Consider the following 21,865-nt stretch of genomic DNA (forward strand, 5'->3'; position numbering starts at 1 on the left):
TGATTAAGTAAATTGTATGGATACACTTAAGACATTCAAAACAAAAATTAATAGGTTTCTAGATATGAGGGGAATCAAGGGATATTTGGGTTGGACAGGAAACGGACGTTAAGTTTAAAAAAAAGAAACAGGTTGAATAATGGGGCAACCTCGAGAGGCCAGGTACCCTAATTCTGAATCTTGTGTTGCTTTAGGGTTAGAGTTGTTATGTTCAAAGTTCAAAGTAAATTTATTATCAAATTATGTATATGTTACCATCCTGAGATTTATTTCCTTGCAGGCATTCACAGTAGAACAAAGAAATACAATATAATCAATGGAAAACTACACACAAAATTGATAACTAAAGTTCAAAGTCAATTTTATTATCGGAAGTATACATATATCATCATATACAATCCCAAGACTCGTTTTCCTGCGGACATACTCAGCAAATCTGTGGCATAGAAACTATAACAGGATCAATGAAAAGCCAGCCAGAGTGCAGGAGTAAACAAACTGTGCAAATGCAAATATAAATAAATAGCAATAAATAACAAAAACATGAGATAATGAGATAAAGAGTCTTGAAAGTGAGATTATTGGTTGGAACATCTCAATGGATAGGCAAGTGAGTGGAGTTCTGTTGAAGTAGTTGCGCGAAAATTTTGATGACTCGGGCAAGTGAAGTTGGGTGAAGTTATTCCCATTTGTTTACGAGCCTGAAGGTTGAGGGATAGTAACTTTTTTTTAACCTGGCGGTGCTAGTCCTGAGGCTCTTGCACCTTCTACCTGGTGGCAACAGTGAGAAAAAAGCATGACCTGGGCGGTAGCGATTTCTGATGATGGATGCTGCTTTCCTACGATAGTGTTTCATGGTGATGTGCTTAATAGTTGGGAAGGCTTTACCGGTGATATACTAGGCTGAATCCATTACCTTTTCTAGGATTTCTGTTCAAAAGCATATGTATTTCCATATCAGGTCATGATGCAGCCAGTCAATACACTCTCCACTACACATCTAAAGGAGTTTGTTGAAGTTTTAGATGTCATGCCGATTCTTCACAAACTCCTACGGAAGTACAAGCGCTACCATGCTTTCTTCACAATTGCACTCATGTGCTAGATCCAGGACAGGTCCTCTGAAATAGTAACGGTAATAGTAATTTAAAGTTGCTGACCCTGTCCACCTCTGATCCTCGGATGAGGACTGGCTCATGGACCTTTGGGTTCCCTCTCCTGAAATCTACAATCAGTTCCTTATTCTTATTGACAATGAGTGAAAGGTTGTTGTTATTACACCACTCGGCCAAGTTTTCAATCTCCCTCTTGTATGCTAATTATGCAAAAGACAAACTGTGCAAATACTACAATAACAATGATGATCATGATAATAATAATAATAACACAATAGACATTAAAAATCTACACAACCGTTAGATAGGATAAATTTTAAGATAAGTTTTCACGAACAAATCAGGATTCAGCACTCCACGCGAGAATTTGCAACTCTGGTAAGAAGTACACACCACTAAACTAAAATGAGAGCACAACCCAGAAGATGAAGAAATTATCACTATTGAAGAAAAAGTTAACCAATGGAAGAGTATGACCATCCGTAGAAGACATCCCCACGGTATGAGCAGTTTAACTCAATCTGGTTACTTTCACAGGAACAATCAAGTGGCAATCATCATTTACCAAAATCTTGTTTTAAAATACAAACTCGCAAAAGAGACCAGACCTTACTAAAAATAGAAACTTGATCCAGTTTTAGAGTTAGGGTCTGACAAATTTAATTGTGACCCATCTGTTATTACAGACAGGACAATCCATTATAACCACACAGATATAATAATTCAGGATTAACAAGCAAGAGTGACTTTCTAAATAGAGATTCCATTCCAAGCATACATGATATACAGAAATCAATCATTGAAAAACACCAGAAATATGCTGAATTAAAAGAGGAAACTGAAAGACTGTGGAACATGTTAACCAAGCTGAGAAATCATAATGCAGAGCAAGTTTTCTATTTGCTGCTTCTGCATCACCCCATGTTTCAATAGGTACATTTAGTGTCAGAGAAATGTATACAGCATACATCCTGAAATACTTTTTCTTCACAAACATCCACGAAAACAGAGGAGTGCCCCAAAGAATGAATGACAGTTACATGTTAGAACCCCAAATCCCTTTAAAATGTGTATTGAATGTAGATTCTTAATGGTCAAAATTCAGTCTCTGAACCGAACAGTGGTTTCTGTTTACAGATGACCAGACACCTAACACTGTTTAGCAAGTATTAGTAGATGTACATGATTCATCATCCTCCGACCTGCATGAAATCTGACTGCAAATCTGCCTTCAATACTATTATTCCCAGCAAACACATCACCAATCACCAGACCCTGGGAGTTAATGCTTCCCTCTGGAACTAGATCCTTGACTTTGTGACCAACAGACCACAATCACTAAGGATAGGCAGCAACACATCTGCCACGATTATTCTAAACACTGAAACTCCACAAAAAAGCCCCCTACTTTACCCTCATGACTGTGAGGTCAGATTCTGCTCTAACTCCATCTACAAGTTTGCAGTTGACACCACTGTAGTGGGCCTCATCTCAAATAATGATGAGTTGAAATACAGGAAGGAGGCAGAGAGTTTAGTGACAGGTTATTATGACAACTACCTCAATGCCAGCAAAACAAAATAACTGGTCATTGACTTCAGGAGGTGGGGGATGCACATGCTCCTGTCTGCATCAATGGTGTTGAGGATGAGAGGACAGGGAGCTTCAGTTTCTCAAGCGTGAATATCATCAACATCCCGTCCTGGTCCCATTACATTAATGTCATGGCTAAGGAAGCTCATCAATGCCACTGCTTCCTTGAAAGGCCGAAGAAATTTGGTATGTCTCCATTGCTTTTCCCCATATTTTTCGATGCACAGTAGAAAGCATTTTGTCTGATTGCATGATGACCTGATATGGCAGCTGCTCTGCATGTGACCACAAGAAATCATAAAGTTGTGGACACTGCACAGCACATCACGAAAACCCTCCCCTATATGGACTCTGTCGATACTCCCTACTGCCTCAGTAAAGCAGCCAGCATAATCAAAGACGCCAACCACGCCAGATGTTCCCTCTTTTACTCCTCCCATCAGGTAGAAGGTACACAAACCTGAAAGCATGTACTGCCAGCTCAAGGACTGCTTCTATCTCACTGTTAATGGGCTCTTGAGCAGATCTCTTGTACGATAAGATGGCTCTACCTTGTTATAGTCTTGCTCCTGTACTGCATTGTTTTGGTAGCGTGTATGGTTTATTCTGCATTGTTATTGATTTACTTTATTCTGGCTCAATGCTCCGTGTAATGATTTGATCCTTATAAATAATATGCAAGCAAGCATCTTGATACATTTGGCAATAATAAACCAATACCAATACTGATAATTAAAGCTTCATGGTGCACTTGATGTGGCTTCACAGGCTGCGTTCCCACTGGTCTGGCATTGATCATCTAGGATGGCGGGAGAGGCACTATTATGTCAGTTGAGGCATTGATCGTGTGGATAGCCAGAGGCTTTTTCACTGGGCTGAAGTGGCCAACACGAGGGGCTATAGTTTTAAGGTGCTTGGAAATAAGTACAAGGGTTAAGTCAGAGGTAAGTTTTTCACACAGAGAGTGGTAGGTGCGTGCAATGCACTGCCAGTGTCAGTGGTAGAGGCGGATACAATAGGGTCTTTTAAGAGACTCTTAGACAAGTACATGAAGCTTAGAAAAATAGAGGGCTCTGCGGTAGGGAAAAACTAGTAAGTTTCTAGAGTAGTTTACATGGTCAGCACAACATTGTGAGCCGAAGGGCCTGTAACGTGCTGTTGATATCTATGTTCTTTGAACAGGGTATATACTGTCCCGATATTAATATCTACAACTGTAATCATCCTAAAGGTACTCCACGATAGCACGCCACTAGAATAGAACACAGAACATAGCAGCAGCTTTGGCTGTTCTGTGGACATGGACCCCAAAATCTCGCTGATCCTCCAGACTGCTAAGAGTCTTACTGTTAGTATTATATTTTGTCTTCAAATTTGACCTACCAAAATGAACCATTTCACATTTAGCTGCCACTTCTCAGTCCAGTTCTACATCGTATCAATGCCCTGCTGTAACTTCTGACAACCCTCTAGGCTACCCATAACACCCCCAAACTTTTGTATCATCGGAAAACTTACTAACTCACCCTTCTTCTTCCTTATCCAGATCATTTATAAAACTCACAACGAGAAAGGGTCCCTGAACAGATCCCTGCAGAACACCACTGATCACCACCCTCCATGCAGAATACGAACCAACCACAACCACCCTTTGCCTTCTGTGGTTAAGTCAATTCTGGATCCACAAAGCAAGGTCTCCTTGCATCCCATGCCTCCTTACTTTCTGAATGAACCTCACATAGGAAACCTCATCATATGCCTTACTAATATCCATATACACTGCATCCACTGCTCTAACTTCATCAGTGTGTTTTGTTACATCCAACAATAGTCTGTAAGTTCCTAGCAATTGAGAAGTGAGTGTACTTGGCTATGCCCGTACCTCAGGTTTTACCAGCTTGAGCCAAGAAAAAGAAATAATAATAAACAAGAAAAAAGTATACTGAGACTATGCCTAGATCATGGATAAAGATAGATCTGGACCTCGGGTTAAGGCTCTAAACTGGAAAAAGACCAAATTTGAAGAAATGAGAAAGGATCTAAAAAGCATGGATTGAGACAGGTTGTTCTCTGGCAAGGATGTGATTGGTAAGTGGGAGGTCTTCAAAGAAGAAGAAATTTTCATGGTGCAGAGTTTGTATCTTCCTGTCAGGATTAAAGGCAAAGTGAATAAGAATAAGGAACCTTGGTTCTCAAGGGATATTGGAACTCTGATAAAGAAGAAGAGAGAGATATACAACATATATAGGCAACATGGAGAAAATAAGGTGCTTGAGGAGTATAAAAAGTGCAAAAAATACTTAAGAAAGAAATCAGGAGGGCTAAAAGAAGACATGAGGTAGCTTTGACAGTCAAGGTGAAGGATAATCCAAAGAGCTTCTACAAGTATATTAAGAGCAAAAGGATAGTAAGGGATTAAGTTGGTCCTCTTCAAGATCAGAGTGGTCGGCTATTTATGGAACCAAAAGAAATGGGGGAAATCTTAAATGGGTTTTTTTGCATCTGTATTTACTAAGGAAACTGGCATGGAGTCTATGGAAATAAGGCAAACAAGTAGTAAGGTTATGGAAACTTTATGGTTTGAAGAGGAGGAAGTGCTTGCTGTCTTGAGGCAAATCAGAGTAGATAAATACCCAGGAGCTGAAAGGGTATTCCCTCGGACCTTGAAGCAGACTAGTGTTGAAATTGCAGGGGCCCTGGCAGATATATTTAAAATGCCGGTATCTACGCATGAGGTGCCAGAGGATTAGAGGATAGCTCATGTTGCTCTGTTGTTTAAAACAGGCTCTAAAAATAATTTGGGAAATTATAGGCCGGTAAGTTTGACGTTGGTAGTAGGTAAATTATCGGAAGGAGTACTAAGAGATGGGATCTACAAGTATTTGGATAGACAGGGATTTATTAGGGAGAGTGAACTGGCTTTGACAATAGACAATAGGTGCAGAAGTAGACCATTCGGCCCTTCGAGCCTGCAGCGCCATTCTGAGATCATGGCTGATCATCCACTATCAATACCCGGTTCCTGTCTTGTCCCCATATCCCTTGATTCCCCTATCCATAAGATACCTACCCAGCTCCTTCTTGAAAGCATCCAGAGAACTGCCTTCTGAGGCAATGCATTCCACACCCCCACAACTCTCTGGGAGAAAAAGTTTTTCCTTAACTCTGTCCTAAATGACCTACCCCTTATTCTTAAACCATGCCCTCTGGTACTGGACTCTCCCAGCATCTGAAACATATTTCCTGCCTCTATTTTGTACAATCCCTTAATAATCTTATATGTTGCAATCAGATTCCCTCTCAATCTCCTTAATTCCAGCATGTACATACCCAGTCTCTCTAACCTCCCTGCGTAAGACAGTCCGGTCTTCCCAGGAATTTACCCTGTGAATCTACGCTGCACTTCCTCTACAGCCCGGGTGTCCTTCCTTAACACTGGAGACCAAAACTGTACACAATACTCCACGTGTGGTCTCACCGGGGCCCTGTACAAATGCAAAAGAATTTCCTTGCTCTTGTACTCAATTCCCTTTGTAATAAAGGCCAACATTCCATTAACCTTCTTCAATGCCTGCTGCACTTGCTCATTCACCTTCAGTGACTGATGAACAAGATATCTTTGTATTTCTCCCTTACCTAACTCTACACCGTTCAGATAATAATCTGCCTTCCTGTTCTTACTCCCAAAGTGGATAACCTCACACTTATTCACATTAAACGTCATCTGCCAAGTATCTGCCCACTCACCCAGCCTATCCAAGTCACCCTGAATTCTCCTAACATCCTCATCACATGTCACACTGCCACCCAGCTTAGTATCATCAGCAAACTTACTGATGTTATTCTCAATGCCTTCGTCTAAATCATTGATATAAATCGTAAACATCTGTGGTCCCAATACCGAGCCCTGTGGCACCCCACTAGTCACAACCTGCCATTCAGAGAAACACCCATTCACCGCTACCCTTTGCTTTCTATCTGCCAACCAGTTTTCTATCCATGTCAATGTCTTCCCCCCGATGCCATGAGCTCTGATTTTACCCACCAATCTCCTATGTGGGACCTTATCAAATGCCTTCTGAAAATCGAGGTACACTACATCCACTGAATTTCCCTTGTCTAACTTCCTGGTTACATCCTCGAAAAACTCCAATAGATTAGTCAAGCATGATTTGCCCTTGGTAAATCCATGTTGGCTCGGCCCAATCCTATCACTGCTATCTAGATATACCACTATTTCATCTTTAATAATGGAATCCAGCATCTTCCCCACTACTGATGTTAGGCTGACAGGATGATAGTTCTCTGTTTTCTCCCTCCCTCCTTTCTTAAAAAGTGGGATAACATCAGTCATTCTCCAATCCTCAGGAACTGATCCTGAATCTAAGGAACATTGGAAAATGATTACCAATGCATCCGCAATTTCCAGGGCCACCTCCTTTAGTACCCTAGGATGCAGACCATCTGGATCTGGGGATTTGTCAGCCTTCAGTCCCATCAGTCTACTCATCGCCGTTTCCTTCCTAATGTCAATCTGTTTCATTTCCTCTGTTACCCTATGTCCTTGGCCCATCCATACATCTGGGAGATTGCTTGTGTCTTCCCTAGTGAGGACAGATCTAAAGTACTTATTAAATTCTTCTGCCATTTCTCTGTTTCCCATAACAATTTCACCCAATTCATTCTTCAAGGGCCCATCATTGTTCTTAACTATCTTCTTTCTCTTCACATACCTAAAAAAGTTTTTGCTATCCTCCTTTATATTCCTGGCTAGTCTGCATTCGTACCTCATTTTTTCTCCCCGTATTGCCTTTTTAGTTAACTTCTGTTGTTCCTTAAAAATTTCCCAATTATCTGTCCTCCCACTCACCTTAGCTCTGTCATATTTCCTTTTTATTTAATGCTATGCAATCTCTGACTTCCTTTGTCAACTACTGTGGCCCCTTTCCCCCCTTTGAATCCTTCCTTCTCCGGGGGATGAACTGATTTTGCACCTTGTGCATTATTCCCAAGAATACCTGCCATTGCTGTTCCACTGTCTTTTCTGCTAGGATATCCATCCAGTTAACTTTGGCCAGCTCCTCCCTCATGGCTCCATAGTTTCCCCAATTCAACTGCAACACTGACACCTCCAATCTGCCCTTATCCTTCTTAACTTGCAGATAAAAACTTATCATATTATGGTCACTACCTCCTAATGGCTCCTTTACTTCAAGATCGCTTATCAAATCCTGTTCATTACACAAGACTAAATCCAGAATAGTCTTGTCCCTGGTCGGCTCTCGTACAAGCTGTTCCAAGAATGCGTCCCGTAGGCACTCTACAAACTCCCTATCCTGGGGTCCAGCACCAACCTGATACTCCCAGTTCACCTGCATGTTGAAATCCCCCATAACTACTGCGACATTACCTTTGCCACATGCCAATGTTAACTCCCTATTCAACTTGCACCCAATATCCATGCTACTGTTTGGTGGCCTGTAGAAAACACCCATTAGGGTCTCAGTTCTATCCACACAGACTCTACTTCTCTTGATCCTATGTCCCCCCTTGCAAAGGACTGAATCTCATTCCTCACCAACAGGGCCACCCCACCCCCTCTGCCCACATTTTTGTCCCTACGATAGCATGTATACGCTTGTACATTCATTTCCCAGGTCTGACCTCCCTGCAGCCATGTCTCCGTTATCCCAACAACATCATAGTTACCCATTCGCACCTGAGTTTCAAGCTCATCCGCCTTATTTCTGACACTTCGTGCATTCAGATATAGAATTTTTAGCCAATTTCTCCTCTCTCTGTTTAAATCGCTGCCTATTGTGCTTAATCCAGCTCCCCGAACTCCCATCGGGCTATACGCCCCTTGAATTTTGTTGTCCTTTCTAAATTTACTTATTCTTTCAGTACCTTTATTCCATGTTCCGTCAGACCATCCCTCTGTACATGCGTCCTCCTTATCGCTTGTTCCGCCTCTCCTTTCTCTACTACACACTTAATATTCCAGAACCGTGTAGTCCCCACCTGTCCTTTATTCTTCATTTCGCTATCCTCTCTCGCATTCTGGATCCCTGCCCCCTGCAAATTTAGTTTAACCCCCCCCCCCCGAGAAGCACTAGCAAACTTTCCTGCAAGAATGTTAGTACCGCTCCAGTTCAGGTGTAAACCGTCCACTCGGAACAGATCCCACCTTCCCTGGAACAAAGCCCAATTATCTAAAAACCTGAAGCCTTCCCTCCTGCACCATCCTCTCAGCCACGTATTAATCTGTACAATCCTTCTGTTCCTTGCCTCACTCGCACGTGGCACAGGTAGCAATCCTGAGATTGTTGCCCTGGAGGTCCTACCCTTCAGTTTCGCACCTAACTCCCTGAACTCACTACGCAGGATCCCCTCACTCATCCTACCCACGTCATTGGTCCCTACATGGACCACAACATCTGGGTTCTTGCCCTCCCTCTCGAGAATAACCTGCACCCGATCTGAGATGTCCCGGACCCCGGCACCAGGGAGGCAACATACCATCCGAGACTCCCGATGTTCCCCACAAAATCTCCTATCCGCCCCCCGACTATAGAATCCCTATCACTACCGCTCTCTTCTCTTCCCTCCTCCCCTTCCTAGTCGAGGGTCCAACCTCAGTGCCAGAGACAGGACCACTGCAACTTATTCCTGGTAGGTCATCCCCACCAACAGTATCCAAAACGGTATACTTACTGTTGATGGGAACGGCCACAGAGGTGCTCTGCTGTCTCTGTCTGCTCCCTCTGTCTCTCTTGACTGTCACCCATTTGCCTACCTCCTGACTTTTCGGTGCGACTACCTCCCGATAACTTTTATCTATCTCTGCCTCTGCCTCCTGAATGATCCGTAGTTCATCCAGCTCCTGCTCCAATTCCCTAATTCGGTCTGATAGGAGCTGCAGCTGGATGCTGCTTTTGCAGGTGTGGTCATCAGGGACAACTGTGTTGACCCTGACCTCCCACATACTGCATACGGAGTTTGTGCATGGTAGGTCATGTTTAACCAATCTATTAGAGATTTTCGAGAAGGTTACCAGGAAAGTGGATGAAGGGAAGGCAGCGGATGTTGTCTACATAGACAAAGTCCCACATGGGAGGTTAGTTAGGAAGATTCAGTCGCTAGGTATACATGGGCAGGTAGTGAATTGGATTAGACATTGGCTCAGTTGGAGAAGCCAGAGAGTGGTAGTGGAGGATTGCTTCTCTGAGTGGAGGCTTGTGACTAGTGGTGTGCCACAGGGATCAGTGCTGGGTCCATTGTTATTTGTCATCTATATCAATGATCTGGATGATAATGTGGTAAATTGGATCAGCAAATTTGCTGATGATACAAAGATTGGAGGTGTAGTGGACAGTGAGGAAGGTTTTCAAAGCTTACAGATGGATTTGGACCAGCTGGAAAAATGGCAGATGGAGTTTAATGCAGACAAGCATGAGGTATTGCACATTGGAAGGACAAACCAACGTAGAATATACAAGATTAATGGTAGGACACCGAGGTGTACAGTAGAACAGAGGGATCTGGGAATACAGATACATAATTCCCTAAAAGTGGTGTCACAGGTAGATAGGGTCATAAAGAGAGCTTTTATAAATCAAAGTATTGAGTATGAGTTGGAATGTCATGGTGAGGTTGTACAAGGCATTGGTGAGGCCGAATTTGGAGTATTGTGAGCAGTTTTGGTCACCTACTTACAGGAAGGATATTAATGAGTGCAGAGAAGGTTTACAAGGATGTTGCCAGGATTTGAGAAACTGAGTTACAGAGAAAGGTTGAATAGGTTAGGACTTTATTCCCTGGAGCGTAGAAGAATGAGGGGAGATTTGATAGAGGTATAATAAATTATGATGGGTATAGATAGAGTGAATGCAAGCAGGCTTTTTCCACTGAGGGTAAGGGAGAAAAAAACCAGAGGAAATGGGTTAAGGGTGAAGGGGGAAAAGTTTAAACGGAACATTGGGGGGGGGCTTCTTCACACAGAGAGCGATGGGAGTGTGGAATGAGCTGCCAGATGAAGTGGTAAATGCGGGCTCACTTTTATCATTTAAGAAAAATGTGGACAGATACATGGATGAGAGGGGTATGGAGGGATATGGTCCGGCTGCAGGTCAGTGGGACTGGGCAGAAAAATAGTTTGGCACAGCTAAGGGCTGAAGGGCCTGTTTCTGTGCTGTAATGTTCTGAGGTTCTACGAGTTTTAGAGTCCTTGAGTCCACAGGCTGTGGAATCAATTCAGTAAGTGAATTTACCCACAATGCTTCAGAAGGGATAAGATATGAGAGAGAATAATGGGTTCCTCTGATAGATTTAGTTGAGAAGAACTGAGAGGAGGGTCATGTGGAGCAGAAACACTGGGGTAAGGACTGGTTTTGGTGCATAGCCAGTTGCTGAGCTGCGCATCTCACGTTAGCTAAAATATTATTTAGTGAAGCAAACTCAATGGGCTGAATGGCCTAATTCTGGTCCCATCGCTTATAGTCTTATTATGTTAAAATTTTACCAAAAAAAACCTGGTTTGATCTCACTAGGAGTATCGTCTCCAGTCTGGGCACTGCAGTCTATGATCAATCTCAAGGCCATAGAAAGATTGTAGCTGAGGATTACAGCAACACTACCAATGAAGTTAACAAAGAAAAAAATGCAGAACCTAGAGATGCTGCTCTCATTCAAAAGACGATATAATTAGGATGCTCAAAGCTATAAATGTCGGTGAAAGCTGAAGAATTAGGATTATTTGGCTCCTGTTGTTTTTCCTTTTCGTGCCTTGGGGCGCATCGTGTGACATTTGTTGCCGTTTCCTTCGCTTTTGACTTTTTTTATGAGGCCGAGTTGCTAGCTCAACATTCAGTTTTGCTGGATTCGAACCCGTAACCATTTGCCTCGATTTCCGGTTCTAATGCCTGTACACCACTGGCCAGCAATATTTAGCACTGGTGAGCTATTACTTTAAATAGCTTGGGTCACTATTCAGAAAGGATGTGTTTGAATTCAGTGCAATATAGGCTTTCTGCATAGAATTTGCACAGGAAGCAGAGGTTCTACAAGCAGTGGTTATGACTGACGAAAAGACACTGGAGGTGATCTCACTGAGACACAAGAATTTTTTAAGGGAGGGTAGGGATGAAATCATGGAGTCCTTAGGCTGGACTCAGCTTCGTTATATCCAAATTGGAATCTCAGAAAAGGTTTGAGACCTTTAGGGTTTAGCGGAAGAGGGATTTTTCTTTACAGAGTACTATAATTAGTTTTGAAATCCTCTTGAGTGCTATGAATGTTCAATTATTTTGTACAGTCAGGCAGGGCTTCGCTGAATTTTCGGACATTGGGGGGAATTGGACAATATAGATGAGAAAATTGAGACACGTCAGTCGTGGTCTATGAATTTTAGAGCATGTTCAAACAGCAAATTGCGTAATATTTCTATCAATGTTTTTGTATTTTTGGCAAACAGGGCAAGTGAAGAGGGCTTCACTTTTGAATAATGAGTTTTGATGAGGAGTGCAGTACTTGAATCAAATGGGAACAATTCAATAATAACGTTGAAAGGGAAGTCGGATAGATACTGAAAAAGAAAATATTACATGTTGTGCACGTGTTCAGAAATACCATGTACAACTGAGAGGTTTCAATTATCGTGCAGAATGGCAAATGGTTATTTTAGCTTTTTCATACCACGGCGCGCCACTTCCTTTGCACAAAAACAGATACCTGATTAACAGTCTCCATAGCTGACTAAACAGGAAATCATATTAATTTAATCATAAACTTTAATCTCTAGCTCTTAGCTTAGCTACCAAAGCTACCACGAGTAAACAAGTCACGTCCATCTTTAATCTATTCATTTACTTCAGAATTGGTATCCTTCTTCCATGAATAGCAAGTACATTTAGAGTCAGAGTCATACAGCAAGGATTTAGACTGTGATCATACCTAAGTTACAATAGTCAAAGTAATGATAATTACCATGCAATTCAATATGCAGGTGAATTGGGAAAATCAGGTTGGTGATTGATCCAGAAAGAAATATGTAGAATACATATGAAATAGCTTTATAGAGCAGCTTGCAGTTGAGCCCACTAAGGGCAATTCTGGATTGGGTGGGTGTTGCAAACAAGTGTAAGGTGTTGTATTTTGGGAAGATGAACAGTGGATAGGACTTACACTGAAAAGCATGGTAAAACAGAGGGATCTGGGAATAGAGATTCATAATTCCTTGAATAGATAGGGTTGTAAAGAGAGCTTTTAGCATATTGGGATGTTATGTTGAAGTTGTATAAGACATTTGGAGTACTGTGTGCAGTTCCGGTCACCTACCTACATGAAAGATAACAATAACATTGAAAGAGCGCAGAAAAAATTTGCAAGGTTGTTGTCAGGACTTGACCTGAGTTATAGGGCAAGGTTGAATGGGTTAAGACTTTATTCCCTGGAGCATAGGAGAATGAGGGGAAATTTGATAGAGAAATATAAAAGTTTGGGTATATAGACAGGGTAATGCAAGCAGTCTTTTTCCACTGAGTTTGGGTGAGTGTAGAACTAAAGGCCATGGGTTAAGGATGAAAGATAAAATGTTTAAGGGGAACGTGACAAGAAACTTCTTCACTCAGAGGGTGGTGTGTGTGTGGAAACAGCTGCCAGTGGAAGTGATGGATGCAGGTTTAGTTTCAGCATCTGGATGGTTTGGATAAATACATGGATGGGAGGGGGGATAGAGGGCTTTGGTTCAGATGTAAGTCCATGGTACTAGGCATAGTACTAGTTTGGCACAGATTAGACGGGCCAGAGGTCTGTTTCTCTGTTGTAGTGCTCTGTAACTCTATGATAAACCATATTCAATTATAGAGCTTAAGGTAAAGGAAATTTTAGGACACAGTAATCACAATATGATAGATTTATGGGCATAATGGGCTAAATGGCTTGTTTATGTGCTGTGGTTTGACATTTGGCAGTCATATGACAGAGGTGAAGGAATATGCCAGAGTATGACATTCAGATTATTCCAGAATAGATAATTATTCTTTAGAAGTTGCCTTCTAGAACTATTCTGAACAATCCTATTCAGCAGTTACAGTGCAACACAACAGAGGCCTGTGTGTGAAGGTGGGAAATTTTCTTTGTTACTACCAATGCTGTATTGGAAACATGCATCTATAAGAGCCAAATTAAATTAAGTAGGCTTGTACCTTGTGTTAGTTCAGTTAGCACCTGGCTCAGCCTAAGTCTCTATTTTTTGATCAGTGGTAATACTTGGATGCTTTGAAGAATTTACACAACTGTGAAGACAAGCAGTAATGAACAAACAAATCCACAGGTCAAGATAGGTAGTTGGTTAAAGGGCAACAGAATTAATTTTCTGAGCTTGCATATTAGAGAATGGATCACTAATCACAGCTAGAGTATATAGTCAAAATGTTATGATGTAAGTTGCAGAAACTTTAAGCCAAGCACTGAGTGGACATTCCTAAAATATTTCCCATTTTAATTACATTTTCTGAAGTAAATATTAATGAAAAGATAAAGCATTTATTACATTAATAAAACAAGCCATGACTGGAGATAGATATTACATGCAGAACTTTTTTGCACACCTTTGCATTTGTTATTCAAACAATTATTTGTTAACTAATCATAAAGTGGTCAAACTGCTGACATTGAGCACAGAAGAAACACAATTCTTTTTTGTGTAGAATTAGACCTAGCATCACTAAGAAGCAGGACCACTTTTCTTCCATTTCATCACTATTCAATCTTATTCCCACAGTAAGATGTCTTTTTGAAAGACTGCTCACAGGGAAGAAGCTCAATAGATAGAGATACAAAAAAAATCACTGGGCTATGATCCACTGTTAGATATACACAGAAACAAACATTAGGAATATTAATTCAGTTCAAATTTTACCTTAAAATATGATCAGAATACAAATAGTGCAAGGTTGCAGACAGAAAAAACACATCAGCTGATAAATTGAACAGATAATTATTCAATCATTTTGAACAAAGAGCCTGCTCTTGAAGGTGTTTTAGATAAAACAATTAGAAATTCCAATAATTTGATTTAAATATAAAAACACAGTTCTCAATTGCAATTAAAATTGGATATCACATATGAAATATGATGAAAATGCAAAGCTTTGGGAATAGCCACTAAGTAATTTAGTATCAGTGCATGAACTGCAGTACTCCAATATGTCACTGAATCGATTAACATTAAATAACTGATTTGCAAAACTTATTTGAACAGGTGTACATAATTGCACCAGAGCTTTACTTAAAACATCAAACTATATTAATAAAGCCAAATTATGATCATCACTTCAAATCAAAGTTATTACATTAGTATTCTGTGCAAAACTGAGAATAATTAACAAAAGTACCCTTTAAATGCAGTATGTTCTCTGCCCACCATCCTGCAACACTGCTCTCATTCTGTGGACAAAGAAATCACCTGTTAAAAAGGAACGCTACTAATTAACTCACATTGCCTCCTGTTGCCCTGGGAAAAGAAGATGCATCCTTACCTATTCTCATTTATAATCAAACTTTCAGCTGTCTCAGAGTTTTGAGAAGCCAGAATCTGATGGCCCAGTAAAGCACATATTTGATTCCTTCCCAGGCAGTGATTACTGAGTAGTGATTAAGAACATAAAAGACCTCAATGCTGGAGGCATGTTGTACAAGAGGAGGAAGAGAGCTGGCTAGCCCATCTATATGCAGTTCAAAGGGCATGGAAGCTTCCTTAGGGCAGGGTCAGAAGACATGTTGCTTTACTGATGCAAGGGAGGTTAAAAGAGACAGGTGTCTTCCTAGGGGTAGTGGTCAGACAATCTTGGTACAATATCATTGCAAAATCTGAATATTTTCCACAGCTGCAGGAATTAGTGATGAGCTAGGAACTGCTGGAGCTTTGCCAGGTACAATGTTCTTTATCAGAGAGTCTATTTGACTGCAAGCAAATAAAATGCTGTTTTTTAAACTTTCATTTCAACTATTACAAAGCATGAAATATCCTAGACCAAAGATGGGAATTTTGTACAGCCCTAATCACAGAGGGAGCTGGGTCACTGAGTGCTCAGCAGAGAGTGCTGCCGCTGAGTCTTGTTACAAGCTGCCGTACAGGACATGTTACTATTGTTAAGAAATACAAATAATTTTTAGAAAGCTTCCTTAATTCTGAAGAAAGTGATGACATGCAGTGACACTGGGAACATGGGTGACAAAAACATGCAGCAGTGCACTCATGCAGTTCTCCCTTTCATACTTACCTTTACAAATAAGGCAAAGTCTGAAAACAGTTCAGAACATTTTATCATTAACTGTGTTTGGCCAATTTCATTTAAAATAATGAAAGACCAAACAAAAATAATCAAGAATCATTGTGCAACATAATGCTTAAAATGAACAGACCCAAATATATTAGGCAGGTAATCTAATCACACCCTTCAGTAAACCTTGAATGTTATTTTAAATAGAATTATTAATCATGAAGTAATTGATTCCAAACCAAAATTATATATTTTTAAAAATAATCTTGCAGGATTGCATGATTAGAGCATTGGTTTAGTAAAGGGAGGATAAAGAACTCTTTTCCAAGATGGCAGAAGGCAGTATAGCGATGAACTCCCAACAGTTGAAGGGTTCTTGAGCACAGTGAATCAAGTCTTGCTATTGGCTAAACACAGTCATACCCAAGAATAATTCAAGTCTCAGGCAAATCTCAAAGCTCTGCTATTTCAAAGAGTTCCAATATTTACTTCAGACTGAACTTCATCCACCTGCTGAGGGAAATGTGGAAAGAGAGAGAGCAAGAAGAAATTGCATTGGAACAAGTTACACTTGGCTGAAAATACAATACCGTAATCAATGCACAGATTTACATAAAAATTTCAGTTTACGCTTTCAGAAGTGACTAGTAAGCTGTAAAGAGGAGATTTAAAAAGTTGCAGCCTCTGGCAGTGAACAAAAGGAAGTGAGGTTCTAGAGGAACAACCATTTAGGAGCAGCTGTGTTCAAGGAATAATTGCTGGAACTTTTGCTCATGAGGCTTTAGCGAAAAGCTGAGCAGAGATAAAGATAAGAACAGGGAAGGTCATTTAATTTTATTACCCACTTAGTGAAGTCAGGATGGCAGCCAGGGCAATTGAATGCTGGTCCTGCAGGATGTTGGAGATCAGGGAGATTTCTAGTATAGGGAGTCCTGCAGGGAGTGCAGCAAACTATGACTCCTCGCTAACCTTGTCAAAGTAATGGAGCTGGAGTTGGATGCACTCAGGATCATCTCGGGTGCTGAGAGCATAGATAACAGTTTTACTAAGATAGGCACACATCAGGTGCAGGCTATAAGTAGTTGGGTGACCACAAGGCAAAGGGAGCAGGCAGGCAATGCAGTGTTTCCTCTATAGCCATACACTTCACTAACAGATAAGCCTCCTTAGATACCACTGGGGATGGGAAATTACCTTCCAAGGAATAGCAGTAATAATCATGCCTGTGCCACTACAACCAATTTCAAGACTCAGCAAGAAAGAGTGCATTCAGAGAAGGTAATAGCGATAGGAGACTTGCTAGATAGGGGAACAAAAATGGTGGTCAGAAGAGATGCCAAGATGGTGTGATGCCTTAAGGGTCCCATGGTTAAAAAGGATGTCTCCAAGCAACTGCAGAACATTCTCAAGCAGAAGGTGAGCAGTAAAGCAGCACTGCATACATTGGTACATATGACTAGTTTAAAAAAAACAGAATAAGGTTCTGCACCATGAATATTGAAAGCCAGGTCTGAAGGCAGATAAATCACCTGGACCAGATGAACTACACCCCAAGGTTCTGAAAGAGGTTGCAAAGAAATTGTGGAGGCATCAGTAATGATCTTTCAAAAATCACTAGATTCTAGAATGATTCTGGAGGACTAGAAAATTGCAAATGTCCCTCCCCTCTTCAAGGAGGGAAGAGACAGAAGAAAAATAATAGGCCAGTTAGCCTGATTTCAGTAGTTGGAAAGATGGTGAAGTCTATTAGTAAGGATGAGGTTTCAGGGTACTTGGAGACACATGACAAAATAGGCCAAAGTCAACAGCTTCCCTTAGGGGAAAACCTTGCCTGACAAACCTGTTGGAATTCTTCGATGAAATAACATGCAAGATAGACAAAGGAGAGCCAGTGGGTGTTTTTTACTTCAATTTTCAGGAGGTCTTTGACAAGGCGCTGCTTAACAAGAGCCAGTGGTATTACAGGAAAGATACTAGCATGGGTAAAAGAATGGCTGAATGATAGGAAGCGAAGAGTGGGAATACAAGGGGCCTTTTCTGATTGGCTGCCAGTGACTAGTGGTGTTCTGCAAGGGTCATTGTTGGGTCAGCTTCTTCACAAGTTTGTTATATCTCAATGACTTGGATGACAAAATTGACAGTTTTGTGACCAAGTTTGCAGATGACATGAAGATAGGCAGAGGGGCAGGTGGTGTTGAGGAAGCAGAGAGGCTACAAAAGGACTTGGACAGATTGAGAGAATAAGCAAAGTGGCAGATGGAAGATTTTGTAAGGAAGTGTGTGGCCATGCACTTTGGTAGAAAGAATAGAAACGTGGACTATTTTCTAAATGGGGAGAACATTCAAAAATCAGAGGTGCAAAGGACTTGGGAGTCCTTGTGCAGGATTCCCTAAAGGTTAACTTTCAGGCTGATTCAGTGGGAAGGAAGGCAAATGCAACATTCACATTAATTTCAAGAGGATTTGAATACAAAAGCAAGGTTGTATTCCTGAGACTTTATAAGGCATTGGTCAGACGTCACTTGGAGTATCGAGAGCAATTTTGGGCCCCTTATCTAGGAAAAGATGTGTTAGCATTGGAAAGGGTCCAGAGGAGGTTCATGAGAATGATCCCAAGAATGAAAGGGTTAACATATGAGGAGTGTTTGATGGCTCTAAGCCTGTACTCACTGAGCTTTAGAAGAATGAAAGAGGATGTCGTTGAAACTTATCAAATATTGAAACACTTAGAGTGGATGTGGAGAGGATATTTCCAATAGCAGGGGAGTCTAGGACCAGAAGGCTCCACCTCAGAATAGAGGTACATCAATTTAGTACAGAGATGAGGAAAAATCTGTTTAGCCAGAGGGTGGTGAATCTGTGGAATTCACTGCTGCAGACAGCTGTGCAGACCAAGCTACTGGGTGTATTTAAGGGAGAGATTGTTAGGTTCTTAATTAATCAGGGCATTAAAGGTTACAGGAAGAAGACAAGAGAATAGGTTAAGAGGATAATAAATCAGCTATGATGGAATGGCAGAGCAGACTCAAGGGCCAAATGATCTAATTCTGATCCCTATGCCACATGCTAGTGAGGACAGGAATAAGAAAGATTGGCCAGTTTAATGCATGGCAGAGGAGCTAATGTAGGGGGCAGAGATTCAGGTTCTCTGATCATTGCGATCTCTTCTGGAGCAAAAGTGACTTGTACAAGAGAGATCGATTGTACCTGAACTGGAGGGGAACCCAAATGCTGGGATGGAGATTTGCTAATGCTACTGGGGTTGGTTTAAATTAGATTCGTAGGGTGTTTGGATCCTGAGCAGTAGTGAGACAGATGAGAAATATGAGGTAAGTAATGCAGTCAATGAGAGCAAGTTTATTAGTCAGAATAGTTGGGAGCACAGGAAAGTGAGGAAAAATAACTGTGTTTATTTCAATATAAGAGGCTTAACAGGCAAGGTAGGTGAACTCTGCTTGTGGACTGGCTTTGGGGACTGGGATATTTCTGTTATAGAAACATTGTGGAGGAAAGGGTAGGACTAGCAGCTCAATGTTCCAGGGTACAGATGCCACAAGGAGGCCAGAGAAGCAGGTAAGAGAGGAAAGGGATTCCTCTTTTAATAATAACAGTGCTCAAAGAGGATATTCCTTGGGGGATCATTCAGTAAGGCCATACGAGTAGAGCTTAGAAACAAAGGGATGGCCACTTTAATATGTCTATACTGTAGCTCCCACTTCTCCCCCCTTAGTCAATGGGAATTAGAGGCACAGCTCTTTCAGGATTTTGCAAATAATTGTAACAATCAGAGGGTAGTATTGGAGGGAGATTTTAACTTCCCTAATATTAACTGAGTCATAGAACTGAAACATTAGATCCATATGAAATTAATAAGATATTTATGGATTTCTACTCCAGTCTTTATAAATCTGAATTCTCTGATAATGCTTTTATTATGAACAGATTTTTGCAAAAATTAAATATACCTAAAATTACGACTCAAGATATTAATATATTAGATGCACCTATTAAACAAGAGGAAATAGCTAAAGCTATATCCTCTATGCAATTAGGGAAAGCTCCGAGACCAGATGGTTATACGGTGGAATTTTATGACTTTCAATGAAATGCTTATACCACATCTTTGCCAAACTTTCACTGATTCTATATCCTCTGGGAATCTTCCGAAAACATTTTATGAGGCATTAATTTCATTGATTCCTAAAAAAGGAAAAGACTTATCAGAATGTGCATCCTATAGACCTATCTCCTTTCTGAATGTAGATTTAAAAATTCTCTCTAAGATTTTAGCCAATAGACTTGAGAATATTTTGCCTACTGTTATCTCAAATGATCAAACTGGATTTATTAAAAATAGGTACTCACATTTTAATATTTGTAGACTGCTAAATATCATTTATTCCCCCTCAGTTAAAGAATCAAAATGTATTGTGTCTCTGGATGCAGAGAAAGCTTTTGACAGGGTGGAATGGCCTTATTTGTTTTAGGTTTTGAAGAGGTTTAATTTTGGTCCTGGATTTATTTCCTGGATCAAACTGATTTATCAAGCCCCAGTGGCTGCAGTTATAGCTAATAATCAAAAGTCTCCTTATTTTAGATTATATAGAGGAACCCATCAGGGTTGTCCTCTCAGTCCTTTATTACTTAATTTGGTTTTTAGAACCGCTTGCTATTGCTCTTAGGGATTCTAATTCTGTGCAGGGTATTAAGAGAGGGGATAAACTACATAAGGTTTCATTATATGCGGATGATTTATTAGTTTACATTTCAGACGCTAGGAAATCCATTCCCTTTATGTTATCTATATTTACTGAATTTAGTATTTTCTCTGGATAGAAACTAAACTTACATAAAAGTGAATTATTTCCTATTAATAATTACTCTAATTATTATGATCAAATACCTTTTAATATTGCTAAAACTACTTTATTTACCTTGGTATTAAAATTACTAAAAATTTTAAAGACCTATATAATTTCTTTCCTCTAATTGAATATACAGAACAAATGTTCTCGAAATGGTCGCCTATGTCGATGTCATTAATTGGTCGAATAAATGCTATTAAATGGTTATTTTACCGAAATTTTAATATACATTTCAAGCAGTTCCATCTTTTGTTCCGAGAATGTTTTTTGATAGAATAGATTCCATGATCCTGTCATACATTTGGAATAATAAAAGCTCCAGAGTGAATAAATTTTTATTGCAAAATTCCAAAAAAGATGGAGGACTGGTGCTACCAAACTTTAGAATTTATTATTGGGCAATTAATATTCATTATATTACCTTCTGGATTCATGTATAGATAACCAGGACTGCCCTTTATGGTTACATTTGGAGGAGAATTCGGTAAGGGGGTTTTCTTTAGCTTCTTTACTGGGAGCTCCTCTTCCTCTTTCATTCTCCAGTATAGGTAGACAAGGTCTTAGTCCTATTATTAAACATACTTTAAAAATTTGGTTTCAGTTTCGTAGATTTTTTGAATTAAATAACTTTGTACTCATTTTAACTTTTTCTTTAAACCGTCAACTCTGGATAAGGCTTTTTTAATATGGAAAACCAAGGGAATAAAAACTATTTTAGATTTGTTTTTAGAGGACTGTTTAATGTCTTTTTCGCAGTTAGTGGATAAATATGATAAATCTAATGCACATTTTTTTTTATACTTACAAGTTAGGAATTTTTTACGTGATTTTTTTACCGAATTATCCACTTGTTCATTTACCAAATATGATACATGCTATTTTTCAGCTTAAACCACTTAAAAAACGATTGATAGCCATTATATATAAACAGTTAATGAATGCACGTATGATGCCTAATCATAAGGTTAGACGTGCTTGGGAAATGGAACTTCAGCATTCACTTTCAGAT

General features: G+C 40.2%; 1 protein-coding gene across 16 annotated transcripts in view; it reads right to left on the bottom strand.

Moving 5' to 3' along the window:
* Positions 1-344: 344 nt before the first annotated feature.
* Positions 345-21,865, bottom strand: part of stard3nl (STARD3 N-terminal like) — a 49,258-nt gene continuing 27,737 nt past the window's right edge. For 2 of the 16 annotated variants that reach the window (XR_009512926.1, XR_009512920.1), the window contains exons 9-10: positions 15,104-15,155; positions 345-1,121 (exon numbers count right to left, since the gene is read on the bottom strand). Coding sequence is in view for 1 of the 16 variants with exons in the window: in XM_059973752.1 (XP_059829735.1) it covers positions 6,088-7,500 (1,413 nt within the window). In the remaining 15 variants the exon portion in view is untranslated. Of the gene's footprint in view, positions 16,505-21,865 lie in introns of those variants that run through there. The other 14 variants (XR_009512902.1, XM_059973796.1, XR_009512893.1 and 11 more) reach the window with 9 other exon arrangements.

This window comes from Hypanus sabinus, chromosome 1 (genome assembly GCF_030144855.1).
Source record: "Hypanus sabinus isolate sHypSab1 chromosome 1, sHypSab1.hap1, whole genome shotgun sequence".
Taxonomy (NCBI): Eukaryota; Metazoa; Chordata; class Chondrichthyes; order Myliobatiformes; family Dasyatidae; genus Hypanus; species Hypanus sabinus.